Source organism: Notolepis coatsorum, assembly GCF_963971535.1.
Source record: "Notolepis coatsorum genome assembly, chromosome: 7".
In the NCBI taxonomy this organism is placed as follows: Eukaryota; Metazoa; Chordata; class Actinopteri; order Aulopiformes; family Paralepididae; genus Notolepis; species Notolepis coatsorum.
This window is the reverse complement of record NC_140171.1, coordinates 97,490,817-97,511,268: the sequence shown is the minus strand read 5'-3', so window position 1 is coordinate 97,511,268 and position 20,452 is coordinate 97,490,817. Positions and strand designations below refer to the sequence as shown.

The window sequence follows — 20,452 nt, the reverse complement described above, 5'->3', positions numbered from 1 at the left end:
AGCCCTCGCTTTTCTGTGAACGGTCGTTTTGACTTCGCTTCACATCCAGTCTCCCCTCCTTACAAACAGTGTCTCTGGGCTAGGGAGCCCTCGCTTTTCTGTGAACGGTCGTTTTGACTTCGCTTCACATCCAGTCTCCCCTCCTTACAAACAGTGTCTCTGGGCTAGGGAGCCCTCGCTTTTCTGTGAACGGTCATTTTGACTTTGCTTCACATCCAGTCTCCCCTCCTTACAAACAGTGCCTCTGGGCTAGGGAGCCCTCGCTTTTCTGTGAACGGTCGTTTTGACTTCGCTTCACATCCAGTCTCCCCTCCTTACAAACAGTGTCTCTGGGCTAGGCTCTCGTCTTGGGTAGGGCCAGTTCGCTTCCTGTGGGCAAAGCACGAAATTATGTTGCACTTGTAACTCCCCCCAGAGCTCTATAAACATTATGTTACCCTTTAGTTGTGAGTAAACGTTGCTTTAATCACCAAGATAGAGCTTTCTATTCATTTGTGATATCCCCGAGTAGAGCCTTCCACTCGAGTCGCCAGTAGAGCTTTTTACTTAAATTTTTGCCAAATCTGTAATTTAATTTTACTCCAGAGGCTTTTGACAGTAGTCCTGTCTTCTTCGGCCGTTTAGCACCTATTTTGGTTAGTATAAATGCACATCGCCAGGGACGCCATATTAAGCACCGGTCGTAAACCGAGGTCAGATTGATTATCCCATAACTCATTAGTCCGAATCCCAGCTTCAAGCAGCGTCCCGCGAAGTGTGGGACATCTAGGACTCAATTTGTCTATAACGTTCAGGGCTTAAACTCAGCAGACCTCGGCTCACACACAGGCACCCCCCGTCCCCTCCAGTAATACAGTTGATTGATTGGAGTTGCGGGGTATATTTACTTTTCTTTATTTCGCTTTAATCTACTCGGTTCGCCGTAGAGTTTACTGTATGGCATTACTTGATAAAACCAGGCTTGCCGAACCCACCTTTCTCCTTAATCACAATAATCCTATTTCTCCTCCTCCTCCTCCGTCTGGGGAAAACCACACTCGTGAGGTTCTTTTTTACATCATAAATCATGCACATTATAGACACATTATTATTATTATTATTATTATTATTACTGGTAAAGTTACAATGCAAAAATACATCCCCATGCTTACCCGTCTTTTTAATCAAAACGCAAAGGGTGAAGTTACAAGGCAAAACACATTTCAATGCTTACCCGGCCGTCTGAGAGTGAAGAAAGGATACAAAGGATATATTTATAGAGAGGTTTAATTAGAAAATGCAAGTTACAAGAAGAGACTGAAGTGGAAAATTTCCAATTCAGTTTAAAATAAGCAGAAAACAGAACATCTCATCTCTGCACGGCTTGTGCCCCGTGTCTGGCAGCAGGATCTCCATCTCTCAAAAAAGTCTCTAAGCATCTGCTTCCTCTCTCTCCAGCTCAGTGTAAAAATCTGCCTGTGCTCTCGCCAGTTGGCCCTTATAAAGCGCCCCAGATCTCTTCTGCTTATTGGTCCAAATACAGCGCTGTCACCGTGATGTCATTTCACCAGCCAGTCAATGCACGGCTCGTGGGGACTGGCTCTCCTCCCATTTTACTCCACTAGGCCGTAACTCGAAAGTAATTGTAACGTTTTCGCTGGAACAGACTCCCTTTGTTCTCTGCTGTGGAAAGTCCCCTCTCTCCCCATCTCACTCAGACCCCACAAAGGGTTAACCAGTTTAATGCGTCTGCCGGCCGGAGAGGAGGGAGGGAGACAGATGCATCTGTACAGGCCAAACAGTATTGAAGTGAAAGCAACTCACATCTCCAGCATGAGTACATAGTACACAGTACATAGTAGATAGTACATGTACATAGTACATGTATGTGTATACACATACATGTATAATACAGCACATATATATATAGTATACAGTGTACACATATATATGCACATACTGGTTTTATTTTATGCAGACAGGACAGGGTTAAACTGTGCCGACTTGCTCTCAGCTCAGGCCTGCTCTTCACTCCGACTGCACATTAACTGTAACATAGTTTTATAAGAGTATAAAGAGTATACAGGTCATATACATAGCTCCAATCATATATAATAAACATAAGAATTGTATACAAAGTGTCACTCGTTGACTTGTGGCACTTAAAATGTGTTTACACATAACGTGTTTCTATTCCATTGTCCAGGAAGAATCTACAGACATTCCCCATAATCATATATAAGATCAGGATGTCATACCCAGTGTCACTTAGTTGGCTGTGACACTTTACAAGTAGTAATAATAATAGAACATAGAACAAAGCCAGTAGTAATGATAATAGAGATAACAGTTGTACTAGTGAACAGTAGTGAGTGGCATGATTCAATCAGACAGTAGTAATAGTGATGATGGTATAAAATGGTCTAACCCGTAGTAACACACTGCACCAGAGTCCATGCAGTGTTTAGCATTAACTCATTGGACGCCAATCACGAGTATAGTCGGGTTTTAATCGTTATTTCTTTTATTAGCGATATCCATTCATTTTCATCCATCCAGCCTGATGTTATCGTTGGGAATGAGTCTGAGCTCGCAAAAGGGCAAATACCACCCCCTACGCCTTCTGGCTGGTATTGCACTCCACAAGGAATGGTATAGTTTATTCTCTGGGACGATCAAAGCCGTGCGGGCGTGGTTTAAATACTCAGGTGAGGTAACCTGATTTCAACTATACATCTGCAAGGCTGCCCCCCCCCCCCCCTCATATGCAATGCTGTTGAACGTGGCACGGACCTCCGCGCCCAGTACTTCAAATGGCGCTCAGATAATTGGATTCTTTCTTTTGCATTACATCAGATACAAGGTAAGAACACTATATAAATTTAATCGTTGATCTGATATGTATTTCTACCCCGATCGACGCTGTATCTGTGTGTGTATGTGTGCACGAGGAAGGATAATAATGATGATCTAGCGTTGATTTCAGGAAGATTCGATAATCAGCCGAAAAATGACAACGTGTTTTGTGTATTCCACTAAAGGGCTATTATCGCGTCTTTCTCTGGAATTACTAGAAATCACCAAAACTATACTCTTATTCAAAACGGTATAAAATGGAAATGTACAGATGAAAAAACAATACATTTTGTACATGTTGACTGCAAGCAACTCACTGATAATCGACGGGTGTATTAGACCCATAGCCATAATTTAAGATATATTTTAAGCACTCGCAAATCTCCCAGTCCTCCCATTGATTAAAGCGGTGGCGCTCTAATGCCCTCTCGCGCACTTAAGCGATGGTGTCCAATGAGTTAAGAGTCAGATAGTCCTAACAGTTCTCAAGTTCTCCAGCTGTTAGTTCTCCAGCAATTGGCAGCAGTCCGTGACCATGGTTGTGGAGCCTGGTGGCCAGTGATGTACCTGAACGCGTTCAATGAACGATCGTTCGTGAACGCGTTCTTATTTTGGGCGAACGGGAACTGAACGGATGTTTTCCCCCCTAAATGAATGTAATTGAGAACGCGTTCATTCTCAGCACTATATTATAACGGCGTTCAAACGTGTGCCAGATTTCATATGCCTTTCAGCCGAAAACCCAGTTAAAACACACCGTAAACAGGCTTTAAAATAATGCTGAAAACCACACAATCTGGCAACCTCTCTGGGCGGAGCTTCGGGCAGTCTGGTAGTAGAGCAGCAGCACTCTCACTTTTAGAAGGCGCTGCACTCGCTCAGAGTCAGACTCTAAGCGGCGTCGGTGTACAATATGAGCATTTAAAAGAGTTTTAGTTAAAGTCAGTAAATGTTTTGCACTTTGAATATTGAACTTTGAGGTACAACCTTAGTTTCATACCTCAGCCTGGTTCCTACCTCGTGTTGTGTTAGTACAGAGTTATGTCGGCACATGTTTATATTTGCCCAATGACTACTTTCACTTTTGGTACTTTAAGTATATTTAGATTATTATACTTAATAAAGACCATTCAAGCAGCACGTTTTTCCTCATGTTTTTGAAAATATACTGTAGAGATGAAAGCTGCAGCTGCTACTAGTGTGGACTGAATGGGCGGCAGTAAAGCGTTATGGAAATGCCAGTATTCTGTGGTTCTATTATGGGTTGTGGCAATACATTTGAAAAATAATAGCTCGCAGCAACAACGTATTGAAAAAAGAACTATAAACTATAAATTAGTTAATTTTTGAAACGATGAACTTTAGTGAAACATTTTGAATTTTGAACTATGAACTGAACTAGTTCATAAAAAAATTTGTGAACTGTGAACTGAACTAGTTCATGTAGAAAGTGAACTTTCCCAACATTGCTGGTGGCTACCAGCACGAAAGATTGGCTGATTTGTGGTGTGTCGTGGGGGGATAAGTCTATGGCTGAACTTTCTCCTCATCTTGGCTAGCTAGTATAGCGCCCAGCTTTTTCTTCATCCTCTTCTCGACCACCACCTCTAGTTTGACCAGTTCTTCTCAAGCTTGTTCAGTGAACCAATATGAACCAAGGATATTACGGCGACGAAACACCAGTGGTGGAAGAAGTACACAGTTCCTTTACTTAAGTAAAAGTAGAAATACCCAGATAAATGAGTACTCTGGTAAAAGTAAAAGTCAGCCATTGAAATTCTACTTAAGTCAAAGTAGAGAAGTATGTGTTATATAGCATTACTGGCATCGCGTCTCGCTCTTCGCCATATTGAGATATATCTTTATCTCCAGCACCTACTGTGCTTCATTAACAAAACAATGCACCCATGCACCTGACCAGGCCCCGCCCCAGTCTCCTCCTATAAGACACTGGACATGGTCACACTCCCCCTTCCCCTTTTTTTCCCCATCATGGACGCTGCAGTGCACACCATGAACTAGTAGTTATGAAATGCAGAAGAAAATTGAACAATGTTGGGTTTTCACCGGAGATTTTCCAGCCCCTGGATTCTTCTCGGCACATTCTAACAGCGCATCGGGCCTGTCCTGGGGTTTCCTCGTCTTCTGACAGCGGATCGAGGGACGTCGCACAGCGGCTAGCTGTCGGGCTAGGTTGCGCACAGGTAGGGCCTCCGCCACCAGGCATCAATGCTGGCATTTGTGATACTGCTCGTTGTCCCGTGAGACAACCGAGTTGTGTATTGGCACAAGGGGCAGGATATCTGGGTAAACGTTGTCGTCATGACTCTGAGTTGGATGTTTTCCCAGCTATCCTGGAGTGCGCGGCAAATGCTAATGCTACGATGCTGGGTCACTGTTCCTTTGTTCCCCGCCGAGGGCTGTCTTTTTAAAAAGGTCTTCCCTCCTCTTAACCATTCATGCTGACGGTCAATCGGTGTCTACTGTTGGGAGTTTTGACGGGGGCGTGTTTACCATTTCATGGGTGGATGGGCTGAGGCCTAGGGCTGGTGTGCTTTTTGTGAATCTATGAATTGTGTGCGGGACTGGTGTTTCTCTGGTCTGCATCCCCTTAACATTGTGTGTATGGGCTAGCCCATTCTGCAGTGTGCTGGTGGAGTTTTCGTTCATTTATTTATGGGTGCACACCACAGTGGAGGTTGCTGCATTCCTACTAGTGAGGCAGTGCTTCACTAGTAGTAGTTTTTTGTTGCAACCACCACTGGTGCTCCGTGCTTGTGAAGCAGGTGGCATCAGTCCTTTGCCTCTGACATGTTGGAACGGTGTCCCGCCCGGCCGATGCCATGAGGTGAGTTGGCCCGGCAGGTGGCTGGTGGGCTGTTAAGCCTATACCGCCACGGTATAAAATTAGCAGCGACTAGTAACATTGTTCGAATTGCTGTTTTTTCTGTTAAAAATGGTGTCGGGTGGCGGGGCCTTGAAGGCCAGCCGACGTCGAAACATCGCGCAAGGTTTTGACGTTATTAGCTTTGACCTAGCCGCAAGCTATAACCCCAGGGAGGGCTAGGATGCTGTCAACGCTTGTTTACAGACATCTTGGTTGGATCAGTCTCCCCTTGAGGGGGTGAGAAATTTTTTCCCTCCTCAGGGCTCCCCTCTCCGCAGAGGGACTTTGGTCTTTCCGCAGGAGCGCAGGCGGTATTTGACCTAGGCCCCATACCGCCTCACACCGCGCAGCCAGAGGTGAGGGCGCGGCCTGGCGAGGCCCTCAACCAGCGGCCATGTTTCCCCCACCTGAGGTACCCTGGACACAACAAAAACAGGTGACCGCAAGGCCAACAGCCTTGGCGGCCGAGGGATCGGCTACATTAGATGAGCACGCCCTAAAAAGACTTCGCTGTCTAGCTGTGTCTAGCTTGCTCTCCGGTCACTCCCTCCCCCCAACACCAGCGGGATAAGGGCTCTGATTTGTTTCCTTTGGCTGCGGGCCGCGTGCCTTCAATGAAGCACAAGCGGCCCCGCGTTTCGCTTCTCATGGGGACAGGGGCTGACACCCAGTTGCTGGCTAGGCCTGGGTCTGTCCATAAGAATGTTGTGCTGTCAAGCGGCCCCCATGCCACACGTTCTGCGTCTGTGTTTGGTGAGCCTGGTGTTACGTCTGTCAACTACAAAGGTTGTCAGCAGGGGGGCTCGAGACCTCTTGAGGCAAACAGCGCAGGTTCCCCCGACCTCGCCTTCGCCTTCGTCAGGCCGGGTATCAGGTTAGGAAGACCGGCAGTGGTCTGGCAGGCGCGCGTGATTTGGGTGGTAGTAATATAACTGCAGGGCTACGGTGTGTAGGAACCCACCCTATCTGGCAGTGTGGGGGCCTCACACCTTGCATGTCCAGCTGTAGAACAGTTCCTCAGCAATCCATGCTGGCGAGGTGTTCAGTGGGGGAGCTTTTGTCACCCAGTGTGATGTCAGCTTCCCTTTCTGTCGGGGTCCCCCCTTGGGTGCGATTGCCTCGTTGGTAGTGTCGGGGTGTGGTATCCCAGCTCCACGAGACGCCCTGCTCGCACGGTTGGTGAGTCCAGGGTTGGCAACGCACAGCGGGTGGGACCGGGCCGCCTATCTACGGTTTCTGGCGGACCAGCGCCAAGTGGCGGCGGGTGCGCTTGGGATTATCATCACATATGGCTACAGCAGTGCCATATGTCGAGGTGGATGGAGAGAATGCTGAGGCGGGGTGTTTACACAACCCCACCCGTTTTCAGGTTTGGTACAGACCCTATTGTCAGGGTCACCAGCAGTGACAGCTCTGGCCGACGAGATCCAATCTCTGTGGGCGAAGCAAGCCATCGTCGTGGTCCCAAAGGAGGACGCAATGCGTGGCGTTCCTCCCGGTATTCTCTGGTGCCCGAGGATGTCAGACCCATACTGGACATGTCCCATGGAAGGTTCAGCATTTTTTATTTTTTTATCCACTTTTTCTCCCATTTTCTATTTTTCTCCCATCCCAATTTCGTATCATCCAATTCAACCCTCCCCTGTCTCGAACACTGTTTCTTGCCTCCCACAAGCCGGCTGCAATGTGGACTAAGTCATACATAGCACGAGTCCCCTCCGATACTCGAGGTAACAGCAGTCGCATCTTTTCACCTGCGCGGCGCGATCTTTCAGCGTCAGGGGTCTGCGCTTTGGAGGGGCGCCGCCCCCATCGCTTCCTGATTCTACTGCGCAGGCGCACCAACCGACCTGTAGGAGTCGCTGTCCACAACGCCCGATCCCCACCCATCAGTTTCCCACCCCCTAATACTGCCAATGTGTATTAGTACGGACGACCAGCTAAACTGAAAGCAATGTGGAGCGCTGGGCTCGAACAGGCGAACCCAGCGTTTCCAGTATTTGTGGTGAGCTCCTTGCCCACTGCACCACATAGCCGCCCCGAAGGTTCAACATTTTGACCGTCTCCCACCTGTTGAACGCTGTAAGGTGGGGGCCTGGTTCTCCTCCATAGACCTGTAGGATGCGTATTTGCATCCCGATCTTCCATCCTACGGCTTACCTACGCTTCCTTTTCAGGGTTTAGCATATGTGTACCAGAGGCTGCCGTTTGGCTATTCTCTGGCTCCCCGCATCTTCACCAAGTGCGTGTAGACCACACTGGGGCCTCTGCGTCGTCGGGGGTTACGAAGTGTATTCTGCCCTGGACGACGTTCTGGTTCTTGGCCGGTCAGGGTGGATCGCCAGGTCTCATACCAGGCAGGTGGTGGAATTCCTCACCAGCCTGGGTTTTGCTGTAGACTGGAAGTAGAGTACTCCTCTTCCCAGTCAACGGGTGGAGTACTTGGGCTTATTCTAAGCTCGAGGTCTATATGGGCATCCCTCTCAGAGCGACGGCGAGTGGGTGTTCTCGGCACGCTCAGGAGGTTCCGTCCTAGGACGGTTACGGCGCTGTCCGTGATGCGCCTGCTCGGTATGATGGCATCTGCTCACTCTGTGGTCCCTCTTGGCCTCCTCTTCATGAGGAGGATACAGAGGTGGTTTTCCAGTATGGAAATGGACCCGGTGAGAGACAAGTGGAAGCGGCTGAAGGTTCCCATGTCAGTACTGGGGGACCTCGCCCTCTGGGGAGGGCCTGGGGCCCTCACCAGCGGGGTCCCCATGGGCAGCAGGCTGTCACATGTCACGGTCTTCACCAACACCTCCATCATGGGATGGGGGGGGACGTGTCGGGCCAACGCAGTAGGGGGCAGCTGGCAAGACCATGCTGCCCAGTCTGCACTACATTCAATGTGTTGGAATTGAAGGCAGTCCTTCTGGTCCTCAAACGGCTCGGCCACCTTGTGGTGGGCAAGCATGTTTTGATCAGGACGGTCAACACGACGTCAGCGTCGTATATCGACAGACAGGGAGGAGTACACTCCCCCCGTCTGCACCGGGCGGCGGTCGAGCTCTGGCTATGGGCGTTTCTCCATCTGCGCAGCCTGAGGGCTCTCCACATCCCCGGCAGGGTGAATGTGGGTGCAGGTGTGATGTCGCGGGGCGGTCCTCACCCTGACGAGTGGGGATTACGTCCAGACATAGTCGGGCAGGTCTGGGACCGATTCCGTGGCCATCCGGGATTCTGTACGCTTTCCCCCCCCTTACACCTGATAGCTCAGCTGTTGGGGCGGGTACGTCGGGAGCGCGGGACTTGGTCCTGGTCGTGCCAGGCCGGGGCTCAGCTGTGTGGTCCCCGGCCCTGATTCAGCTCTGTGTGGCACCGCCATGGCCTGTTCCGTGGTCACCGCGGGCCCTCTCTCAGGCACGCCGAACTCTGTTCTGCCTTCCTGTTCTGGGGCAGCCTCTAGGCTTGGCTGCTGCTGTGAATCTGGTGGGGATGCGTCTTGACTATTCTGTGGTTGACGCTATCCGGTACGCGCACGCTCCGTCCTCTACCGCGGCTTACGCTGGGGAGTGGCGTATGGTCGAGTGTGGGGGCGGAACGTTGTTCAGCCACCCTCTCGTGGGACGTTCCTGCTTGGCGCTCGGCGTCTCAAGCCGGTGGAACGTTCTCTGTCTCCGAGTGGGACCTCCAACTGGTTCTCGGCCGGTTGTCTGAGCCCCCGTTTGAGCCTCTTGAGCAGGCGTCGTTGGGGCAGCTGTCTTCAAGACTGTGTTCCTATTGGCCATCACCTCCACTAAGCGTGTGGGTGTGGTGTGTGCTCTCTCGGTGCGGCCTGAGTGCTTGTCTATTCGTGCCGATAGTGGTGCGACTCTGAGGCCTAATCCAGTCTTCGTGCCAAAGAATATCCGGAGCTCTTTTCGCTCCAGGGATATTGTGATTCAGGCGTTTCATCTGCCTCCTCACGCTAGTGGGTTAGAGGCGAGCCTTCACCTGTCGTGTCCCGTCCGGGCTTTGGGGGTTTACCTCAGTCGGACTCTGGACCTCAGGGCTACCGATCAGCACTTTGTTTTGTTACGGTGGCCCTCGCGCTGGTAAGGCACTGTCCAAGCAGCGCCTGTCACATTGGTTGCCCTTTGCTACACGTTGGCTGGGCTGGCCCCCCCTAGGGGTGTCAGGGCGCACTCCACTCGTGGTGTGGCGGCCTCTGCCGCCTTGTTAGGGGGGGCCTCGGTGGAGGACAACCATGCTGCGGCCTCCTGGTCCTCCCCGGGTCTCTTCGTTAGGTTTTACCTCATGGACATGACTGGGGGTTCTGTCTCCCAGGCGGTTCTGAGGTCTGGGACCTCCCCTGCGTCCCGCCTGTCGGTGGGTTAGCAGGGGTGTGTGGGTGTGTGCCACAGGGTGATGTGTCACTGGTGGTCCCGCCTGTGCTGTGCGTTTTTAGGGGTCTCTGGTTCCCTCTTTTTTTGCACTTTGGTGGAGTTGACTGCCGCCCCCTCTTCACTAGGAAGGGCGGGTGGACGGGACTCCCCTCCCCCTGGTGGTAGGGCTTGCGGGTCCTCAGGGGGTACACTTGTCGGGCCACGCGTTTGCTCTGCCCCATATCTCAATATGGCGAAGAGCGAGACGCGATGCCAGTAATGCTATATATAACGAAAGGTTATCCTATAACCTAGTTATATGAATACTGGCTGAGCGTCTCGCTCTTAGCGCGCTGAGGTCCCTTGGTTGGGTTTCTATGATGGAAACTTTTTCCCGAGGAAGGGGGAGTGTGACCATGTCCGGTGTCTTATAGGAGGACACTGGGGCGGGGCCTGGTCAGGTGCATGGGTACATTGTTTTGTTAATGAAGCACAGTAGGTGCTGGAGATAAAGATATATCTCAATATGGCGAAGAGCGAGACGCTCAGCCAGTATTCATATAACTAGGTTATAGGATAACCTTTCGCTCTTGAATGTACTTACGTATCTAAAGTAAAAGTATGCATTATACATGATGTTTGTGTATTCCAGTGCTGGGGAGCGTTCAAACCTCGAATCCCTTCCGTAAAATGAAAATAGTCACGTAAAGTACAAGTAGCTTGAAATTGTACTTAAGTACAGTACTTGAGTAAAAATACTTTCCACCACTGGGAAACAGTATATTGACGAGGGTTCTCTTGCTGCTGTGTTTCTGTGGTTCATTATCTGCAGGGTATCAGCTACCTGGTGGAGAACAAACTACTGGAGGGAAGAGCCCAGAAGATCGCAGAGTTCCTCTACAAGGAGGAGGGACTTAACAAGACGGCTATAGGAGAATTCCTAGGAGAAAGGTGAGGAGGAGGAGAAGAAGATGTCCTACCAGCAGCTGGAGGACTAACACACTATTAGGCAGTGGTGGAAGAAGTACACAGTTCCTTTACTTAAGTAAAAGTAAAAATACCCAGATAAATGACTACTCTGGTGAAAGTAAAAGTCCTCCATTCAAATTATGCTTGAGTAAAAGTAGAGAAGTATTTGCCATTGAATGTACTTAAGTATCTAAAGTAAAAGTATGCATTCTACATGACGTTTGTTTATCCCAGTGATTGGGAGCATTCAATCCTCCACCCATTACCTCTATGGGTTATGTTAAAGTGGTGTGTGGTCCAGTTATGCTGCTCTGATTAAATGTTATATTAAAGTGCTATTTGGTCCAGTTATGCTGCCCTGATTACGTCCTCTTGATATATTGTGTTTTTTATGCAAAATCCTTTTATTCAAAGTAACTAGTAACTGATGGGTTCAGATAAATGTAGTGGAGTAAAAAGTACAATATTTCCTTTGAAATGTAGTGGAGTAAAAGTATAACGTTCCCTAAAATTTTAATACTCACATAAAGTAGCTCGAAATTGTACTTAAGTACAGTACTTGAGTAAAAACTAAAATTTTTTAGTTACTTCCCACCACTGCTATTAGGAATGTCTGACTCTTCACCCGACTCTCACCAAAACCTGTACGGACTACAATGTATGACGTATAGCATACCAGTTAGGGCACCTTGTGTATACTGTTTACTTTTGCTCTTACTCATAGTATATATTCAGATTCTAATTCTTTATTGCCTATATTTATTGTAACATATACTATTGTTTGTTTATGTGTTTATTTTTCTCATATGTTTATATTCAGAGTTAATTATAATGTTTACACTGTTTTATTCAGATAACATATTATTGCCTATATTTATGTCTTTCCCCAAGGGGATGAATAAAGGAATATCTTATCTTATCTTACCTTATCTTATCTTATCTTATCTTAAGATGGGGGAAGAGAAGGAGGAGGAAAAGGAGGAGGAAAGGAACAAGAAACTAATTTGAGAAGGAAGAGAGAGCAGAAGGAAGGAGAAGAAGTTGGAGAGGGAGGGATGGTAGGAGGAAGATGAGTGACAGAAAGAGGAGGGGGATATAGAGAACAAGGTAGAATGAAGAGGAGTGGGAGTAGGAAGAGAATGACGACTAGTTTGTCTACTGACATGTTTTTCTTTCCCCAACCATCATCATAGGGAGGAGATCCACCTCCAGACTCTGAAAGCCTTCGTGGAGCTCCATGAGTTATCAGACCTGAACCTGGTACAGGCCCTCAGGTAGGTAGATGACTACTATCCACCACCACCATCATCATCGTCATTGCCAACATCATCATCATCATCATCATCATCATCATCATCATCATCATCATCATCACTTTCATCATCACTATCACCACCATCATCATCATCTTCATTATCACCACCACCATCATCATCATCATCTTCATTATCACCACCACCATCACTATCATCTTCATTATCACCACCATCATCATCTTCATTATCACCACTATCATCATCTTCATTATCACCACTATCATCATATTCATTATCACCACCATCATCATCATCATCTTCATTATCACCACCACCATCATCACCTTCATTATCACCACCACCACCACCATCATAAATAAGAAAATCACAAAACTATTTAAAATGTGTGTGTCTGTCTGTGTGTGTTGAACTGTGTGTGTGTGTGTGTGTGTGTGTGTGTGTGTGTGTGTGTGTGTGTGTGTGTGTGTGTGTGTGTGTGTGTGTGTGTGTGTGTGTGTGTGTGTGTGTGTGTGTGTGTGTGTGTGTGTGTGTGTGTGGCAGGCAGTTCCTATGGAGTTTCCGTCTGCCTGGTGAGGCCCAGAAGATTGACCGTATGATGGAGGCTTTCGCTACTCACTACTGTGACTGTAATACTGCTGTGTTCCACTCTACTGGTGAGCTAGCTGTCTGTCTATCTCCCTCTCTCTATGTGCAACATATTCATTATTAGTCAACAGCTACAGTGTATGTGGTGAATCTTGAACTTGTCTGACCTTGATGCGCTTCCTTTTAGTGTGTGTGTGTGTGTGTGTGTGTGTGTGTGTGTGTGTGTGTGTGTGTGTGTGTGTGTGTGTGTGTGTGTCTGTGTCTGTGTGTGTGCATGCACGTGCGTGCGTGTGTGTATGTATGTATGTGTGTGTGTGATTGTACCAACAGATACATGCTACATCCTGTCCTTTGCCACCATCATGCTGAACACCAGCCTCCACAACCCCAGCGTGAAGGACAAGACCACGCTGGAGCGCTTCCTCTCCATGAACAGAGGCATCAACAATGGAGGAGATCTACCCAATGAGCTGCTTGCGGTGAGATCCACTGGCCTATCACAGCATAGCTATGGACACCAGGAAGTAATGACCAGTGGCGAATCCTTATGGAAGCCAACGGAAGCCAGGCCTCCCTATTAAAATATGAATTAATATCAAATATGAAATATGAAAAAAAAAATTAATATAGTTTACATTCTTTTTCATCTGTGTTATAATTTTTTATTTTTTTTTAAATGTCTCCCTCTTCTCCTTCTCACTCTCTCTAACACACTGTCAGACTCACTGTGCTCACTGCAGCTAGAGGAGAGGCAGGGGGTAGGTGTCTTTCTCCAGCCTCAACCATGTGATTCATGTATGTAGAGTCCAAAACCGTTACTAGCCAATCAGATTCGAGCTGACTGACACACCTTAAAAGTTTAAAACAGGGCTGTGAGCAGAATCATGAGTGTGGCATCCCCTCTGCACACCTCCCCTCTGCACTCTGAAAATTGTATTAAGCCGTGACTGCTCCCACGGGCCGAATATTGCCCAGATCCTTGCGAGATTAAATCACAGGTAGCTCTCGGCGTGCCGAAGCTTTTCCTAAATCACTTCCATCATCGAAAACGAGGGGAAAAGGTCGGCTCGCGACCCTGAAAATGTCGCGTGATTTTAAAAACGCTGTATTAAGTGAGCCTATTATGGGATCCACGCGAGCTTTCTATCGTGGAAACATCTGGGCGTCCCGCAACTTTTACTCATTCACATGTAGCCCCGAAAATGCTTAGAAAAGGAAAGCCGCAAGCATGGAATAAACTCGCCGAAACGGAAAAGTGTCCCACGGGCGCGCCGTGATTCCGATCCGCGTGAAAATCTTCACGGCCATAGAGGAGACCAAATATGTGTCTCAAATTTGCTCCCACGCGGCGCGCAAAATCGTGCAAGGAAAGATAGGACCAAAAATTAACCAATGCTCCAGCAGTATTAATGACCCTGATGTAAACAAGACAAACTTCTTTCTCTGGTCTGCATTCCCTTATACAATTGTGTGTATTGAGCCGTACTGTATTGTACCCATTCTGCAATCTGTTAAATAAATAAAAAGAAAGTTTGACTGGCCACCGAGCCATACTGTAGTGTACATGGTGACTGCTTGACTTTAAAAAAAAAATTAAAAAAAATGTAATAATTTTTTTTTGGCTTCCCCTGTTATTTTACCCACGCGACGCCACTGTTCTGTTCCGTTAGGGGCTCTGCTTGGCATCACTACTGCACTCCCTCGCGTACGTGCACGCGTACTGAATAACATTCCACAAATATACCTTTAATACCAGTATTAGTCTGACCACACCCCTCATCAGCTTACCTTCATAAGCAGGTGTGTGGCCACCTGCTCTCCTCCTTCTCGCTTTCACCACAAGGAAGTGCCTCGGTAGTACCCCACTTGACGTGTTGTTAGTTGAAAAGAGTTGTGACTGGTTTACATTGTGCTTAATCTTTTCTTCTCTCACTTTGTTGTACAAGAAAAGGTTTGGGTCATAATGTATTCCGCGGAGAGTAGACCCGCTAGACCTACTCTTCACCACCGCCTCCGTCGTGCGCCTCGGTGCTGGGCTGTTGCCACTCTCGTGGTTGCCGACCCAGCCCGGGAGACTGCCGGTGGATAGTTTTCCTCACCGACGAGCCGAGGGTTCGGTGCCGTCGCTCCGGCGATGGCCTGATCTCGACTCTGGTTCCTCTGGTTGATGAACGGGGGATTGTTTTGGAGCCGGAGGATTTGCGACGCAAACTTTTCGCGTCTGCTCGCTCGCGTCGCAAGATGGTGGCGTGCAGACGCGAACGGCCTGGGTTTGGGGAGCTGCTGGAGACCAGCGAGGATGCGTCCGACTCTGGATTTCTGATGGAAACTGAGGACTTCATGGAAGAGGCGGACGGATTCTTGTATGATGGTCCCGTGGAGGAGAGTATCCCTCCTCAGGAGACCCCGGAGGGGGGAGAAATGGCTCCATGGGGCTCCCTGTTCGAGGATGTCGAGGAACCACCTTGGCCTCATCGGCAGGATGCCCTACTGTTGGCCGCATCGGATTGTGGCTCCTTGACCAGTCGCAGCCTGCTGTATGCGAGGGATGCGGGGTCGGTGGAGGAAGGTTCGCAGGGGGAACTGCGGGCCTTGTTTCCCGAGCTCATGGCGGTAGCCGCCGCCGCAAACGGTGTGCCGCTGCCGCTGCCATTGCCTGCACCTGTCCCTGATGACCTCATAGGCCATCCCTGGCAGCGTCCCCCAGTGAGAGGGGTGGACGTTGTCTACCAATTTTTCCCATCGATGGGGGCCTATGTTCGTCGGGGTCAGGCGGTGTCCAACATCATGGGACTAACTCCCGCCTACGTACCAGTTACGCGGGTGTCGGGGTTAGTCAAAGGTATGGGGGAGGGCGTGCCTCGGCTTGACAGTCCGATGGCCGCGCTCCTCTGTCCGGATATGGTGTGGGAACCCCTATGCAAGCCGGTCCTCCAGGGGAAATCGGCTAGGCGATTGGCTTATTGGGGTGACCAGTCATTCATCGCTGGTACACAATCGCTGGCTGCGGCGTCTAACATCGCCCACCTGGCTAGATTTGTATCAGGGGTAATGACGGGCGGCACGGATCTGAACGAGGTAAAATGCGATCAGATCACCCAGGCTGCGGGAGCTGTCCTGCACCTTTCCCAGGTGCTGGCCATAGCCATGGGGAAAGTGCGCGCCCTGGCCACCCTGGGCCAGCGTCACCTTTGGCTGGAGCAGGCCCATGTGCCAGAGAAGAAGAGAGCTCCTCTTCTGACGGCCGCCCTCTCCGACGCTGGCCTGTTCGGGAAGGCCCTGCAGTTGATGACCTCAACATGCAGAGAGATGGCAGAGGAGAGATCCATCCTCCAACCCCATTTTCCGCCTCCCGTCCTTGCCGGTGGAGGCAGAAGGCTTCCGCGACGTCGAGCTGTCTCCGTCGCCGCTACCACTGCCTCCGCCGCCGCTGCTGGCCCTGCCAAGAGGGCCAGGGGACGAAACGGCGCTTCGGCCACCGCCGGCCCATCCCAGACCGGAGGAGACGGTAGGGAACGTCGTGTCCAGCAGACTGTAACCTACCGTCCCTCCGGGGCTCCCCGGGGTGGCAAGACTCGAGCGGCGCGAGGTGGCAGACGCCATTAGGAGTGACTTTTTTCCCCTCTGTATCCTCTCCTACACCCTTCCCGGCCCCTCTATGATTTTGTGCCTTAACTTTATTAGTGTTTAATAAAAAAAGTTCCCCGACATAAGGGGGACTGTGTTTTGGCCGAACAAACTGTGTGTTTCTTCTAACAAATCATATGGTGGGGTTGTGTATATATGAATCTGCCCTGTTTTACGTTGTGGGGTGAGTTGTGTTGTGTTACGAGGTTAAGCAAGGTCTGCAACTTACACTCGGTAATAGGTTCTATTTAGCTTGATGCTCCACATGCAATTAGAACTGGTGTTATTCCATTGCTTTAACTAAGTATATGTGTTTTCACAATGCTGTGTTGTTTAGTTGCAGTAATGCTCGTACGCACACTTTTCACGGCCTAGCCGTTACTCTCGTTCAGCGTTTTTTCCTATGTGTGACATAGGCAACGGGTATTGGATTCACGCACAGGCGACTTGTGTTTTGTTGTAAAACCTTTTTACACTTTTTGTGGGTAGCAGGCATTGTATTAGCTTATGCTATGCATTGCTTTCTACCGGAGGTTTTTCAAGATGGCTACGGTTGTTTTTCTGTGTGTAGGGATAAAGGGTGTGTTTTCGGGAGGGGGTGTCGAATAAACCCCTCCTTTCCCACTTGATTGGTTTAGGGGATTTTTGATCTTTTCTGCTGAGCCAGTCAGGGCCAAGCCAGTGCTTGACAGGGGGGGGGGGGGGGGGAGGGGTATTCTACCGACTCCTGTTACATGACAGGATCCGGTGGGTTTTCCCCGCCCGTTGTAGTGTTGTTGCTATGGCGACGCCTTCCATGAGCTGGTGTCTTAAAGATGTCGAGGTTGGGCGCAGGGCTCACAGGCCTGCTGCGCCCGGTTTATGTGTCAAACTTGAGTCTGTTGGTCACGTGTCTCACAGTTTACATATCTTTTTTCTTGACCATAGTCTCATGTGGGAAGGTGTTTCTGGGAGGGTCTGGTCTTACACTCTGATTAAAAGGAGTGACTGGATTGAAATCATGTGAAAAACAGGGTTTTTACTCCCAGCTGTGCAGTTGGGTCATACGGGTGATGCCTTTTCTTTATTTTTATAAAGAGTTGAATGTGTCTTGATGGTTTGGAAATGAGGGTCCCTGATGGAAACAAGACTAACGTCTTTCTCAGGTCTGCCTCCCCTTATCCTATTGTGTGTATTGCCATACTGCAGTCTGTTGGGTAAATTTTTTCATTCATTCATTCATGGAGTTGATTGCATCTCGCCCCTCTTGTCGTTTCCCTGGGCGTCTTGGGGATTCAATATGGTGGTCTAAACGGCCTATTGTTGATGTGGGTATGTCCAAACGCACACATAGTGCTGGCTCAGGATGTGCTTTTGGGCCATTGGCTGACTAGCGCGCCTTGATTGCTTGGGTGAAACAGCGTTTTTATGGAGCAATTGGGATGGGGGTTTTTCCTCTTCCGACATCCTGTGTGTTGTCGATGGGTTCCCGTTCATGTCAGGGGATGATGACGGAATGGGTCTGGACATATGGGGAAGGGTCTCACGCCCTAGGGGTGGGCCACCGGACGCGGTTCATACCGACACGTCTGGGTGGCGCCTTCTTTTTTATGTTGGGATCAAACGCGCATATCTGCCCCTTCTCCTGGGGTTGGCAGGTCGGCGTGATTAGGGCACGGGACTGGTTCTGGTCGCGCTGGTCCAGATCAGTTGCACCCGTTGTCCGCTGGGGATGCAGATCTGCTGTTCTGGTACCCTGAGGGACTTGGGGTTTTTTCAGGGGGAAAAATGCTAGGTCGATCCGGGTGTCACAGGGTTGAGCGTTATGGGACCCTTGTTAGGTGCGTTGTATTCTGCACTGTCGTAATGGCTTACGGCCGTGCCGACCTGTACGCGTCCGATCTCGTCGGATCTCGGCCGCTGTGCGGGTTGGTCTTGGTTGGTACTTGGTTGGGTGACCTCCTGGGAATACCGAGTGCGGGGTGCTGGGGCTGGTCTTCCTTTTTTACGCTCTTCTCTTGCGTTTGGCGCTGAGGGGCCTGTTGGGGTGGTTTTAACCTCCTCGGGGGACCCTGTGCTCCCCGTATCACCGGGCCCGGTCCGGGGTGATGCTCGTTGACCCGTAGGCCCGGGATAGCCCTGTTGGAAACCGGAACGCGGGCTGCGGCGGTGCCGCAGATGTGTTTTGGGGTTTCTTTCCTGAGGGGTTATGGGACCAACCATTGCATGGGGTAATGCCTGGGTGGTTGGTTCTCTGGTGTGTTGCTGCAGTGTCGACTCCCGGTTCTCCGGTTGAGGGTGCCCCTGCACGTTCATGATGTCTGCCGATCGTATGGGCTTTTTCTGTGGGCAGCTGTCAGGGGTCGAGTGGTCTAGGGATCCCACTTCTGACATGCTGTTTAAAGGCTTGGTTATGCGACAACGCCAGCTTACGCCCCTTCCGCCGGGGCGGCTGTTTTCAGCTGTCCTTTCTGGCGCCTGCTTCGTCCGCAGTTTCCAGGCTTGGGTTGACAGCCTGTTGCCTGGTCTTTTTCCCCGGTGCACTGCCTGCTTCCTTTGGTTAACTCTTGTGTGTTATGACCTTGCTGTCTGCCTGTTGCAGGGCCTGTGTTCCAGGCGGTGTGCTGTTGGGGAGGACAGGGCCCGCTCGGCTGGGGGCCTTTGTCCGAATACGCTGGCGATGTGGGGGGCGGGGTCACTAGGTGCCCACCTGGTGGGGTCTTGATGCTGGCATCATGGACTTCTCCGGGCCCCCATTCCAGGGAGTCCAGTCCTTTTGGTGGGTCTGGGTCTTCCTTCGCGCTCCGCTGCTACGGCCTTGCCACGGGGTTGGGTTTGCCCTTGACCCCGTGATTCTGGGGGCAGTGACGAGGTTGTTCCTCCGTTCGTTCCCGGGTGGCATGCGGGTTGTGCGTGGGTGTAGTCGTGGGGTCAAGCCACGGTCTGCTCACCCTGTGCGTTGGGTTGCTTGAGTGCCTCTTCGCACGGTCGGGTCCGTCGCCCTCCCGTGAAGCCCCTAATAGGGGGGATGCCCTCCATTAGGGGTGGTCGGGGGGGCTCGGCCCTCCCTGTTCTGATGGTTGTGGGGGGCTGTCAGCGGGGTGTATTTGTCAGCCAGCGGCTCCGCTTGGCCTCCCTTTGTGCAGTAGTGATGCCAAGCAGAGCCCCTAACGGAACAGAACGTTAGGTTATGGCTATAACCAAGTTCTGTTAGTTAGGGGTGACGCTTGGCATCAGACGGCCGCTGCAGCCCTTGACCTCACCTTGTGGTGAAAGCTTGGGTAGGAGGAGAGCAGGTGGCCACACACCTGCTTATGAAGGTAAGCTGATGAGGGGTGTGGTCAGACTAATACTGGTATTAAAGGTATATTTGTGGAATGTTATTCGGTACGCGTGCACGTACACGAGGGAGTGCAGTAGTGATGCCAAGCGTCACCCCTAACTAACAGAACTTGGTTATAGCCATAACCTAACGGTAATGACTGGTGTGCTAGTGGACAGGCGGAGAAAGTAAGAGCTGCACGTGTGACGTTGGTCACAAATGTGTTTATTTGCCCATAAATAAATAAAAAATACAATAACAATAAGAACAAGTTAACATTGTGCAGGAGAGGTTAGAAGCCAAACATGAAGATACCTCCCCTTAACCTCTTAGCCATCGGGGAAGCATGGGGCTAGTTCTGCATAAAACACCTGTCGATTGCATACCCAAAGTAATTTAAGATTTATTCTTGAACCACTTATAGCACATGCATGAGTCTGGTCTCTTTTGAAAGGAAACATTCTGAATTGGAGGAATCACTCTGAGTGCTAATGTAATAGAGTTACAGAGGTTTGAACACACTGAAATAAAAGTTTTGTTTACTTACGTCTGAATTAGTTTGCAAACAGATGTGTGCAAAATAGTTCCAGCTGAGAGGTATGAGCTGGAAAACACAATGGGTCCA

General features: G+C 49.9%; 1 protein-coding gene across 1 annotated transcript in view; it reads left to right on the top strand.

Annotated features, from left to right (window-relative positions):
• The window catches only part of cyth4b (cytohesin 4b), a 126,752-nt gene that overhangs the window by 72,884 nt on the left and 33,416 nt on the right, over positions 1–20,452 (top strand). The window contains exons 5-8 of the mRNA XM_084318116.1: positions 10,901–11,019; positions 12,231–12,311; positions 12,855–12,967; positions 13,230–13,378. Coding sequence (XP_084174242.1) covers positions 10,901–11,019; positions 12,231–12,311; positions 12,855–12,967; positions 13,230–13,378 — 462 coding nt within the window. The remainder of the gene's footprint in view (positions 1–10,900; positions 11,020–12,230; positions 12,312–12,854; positions 12,968–13,229; positions 13,379–20,452) is intronic.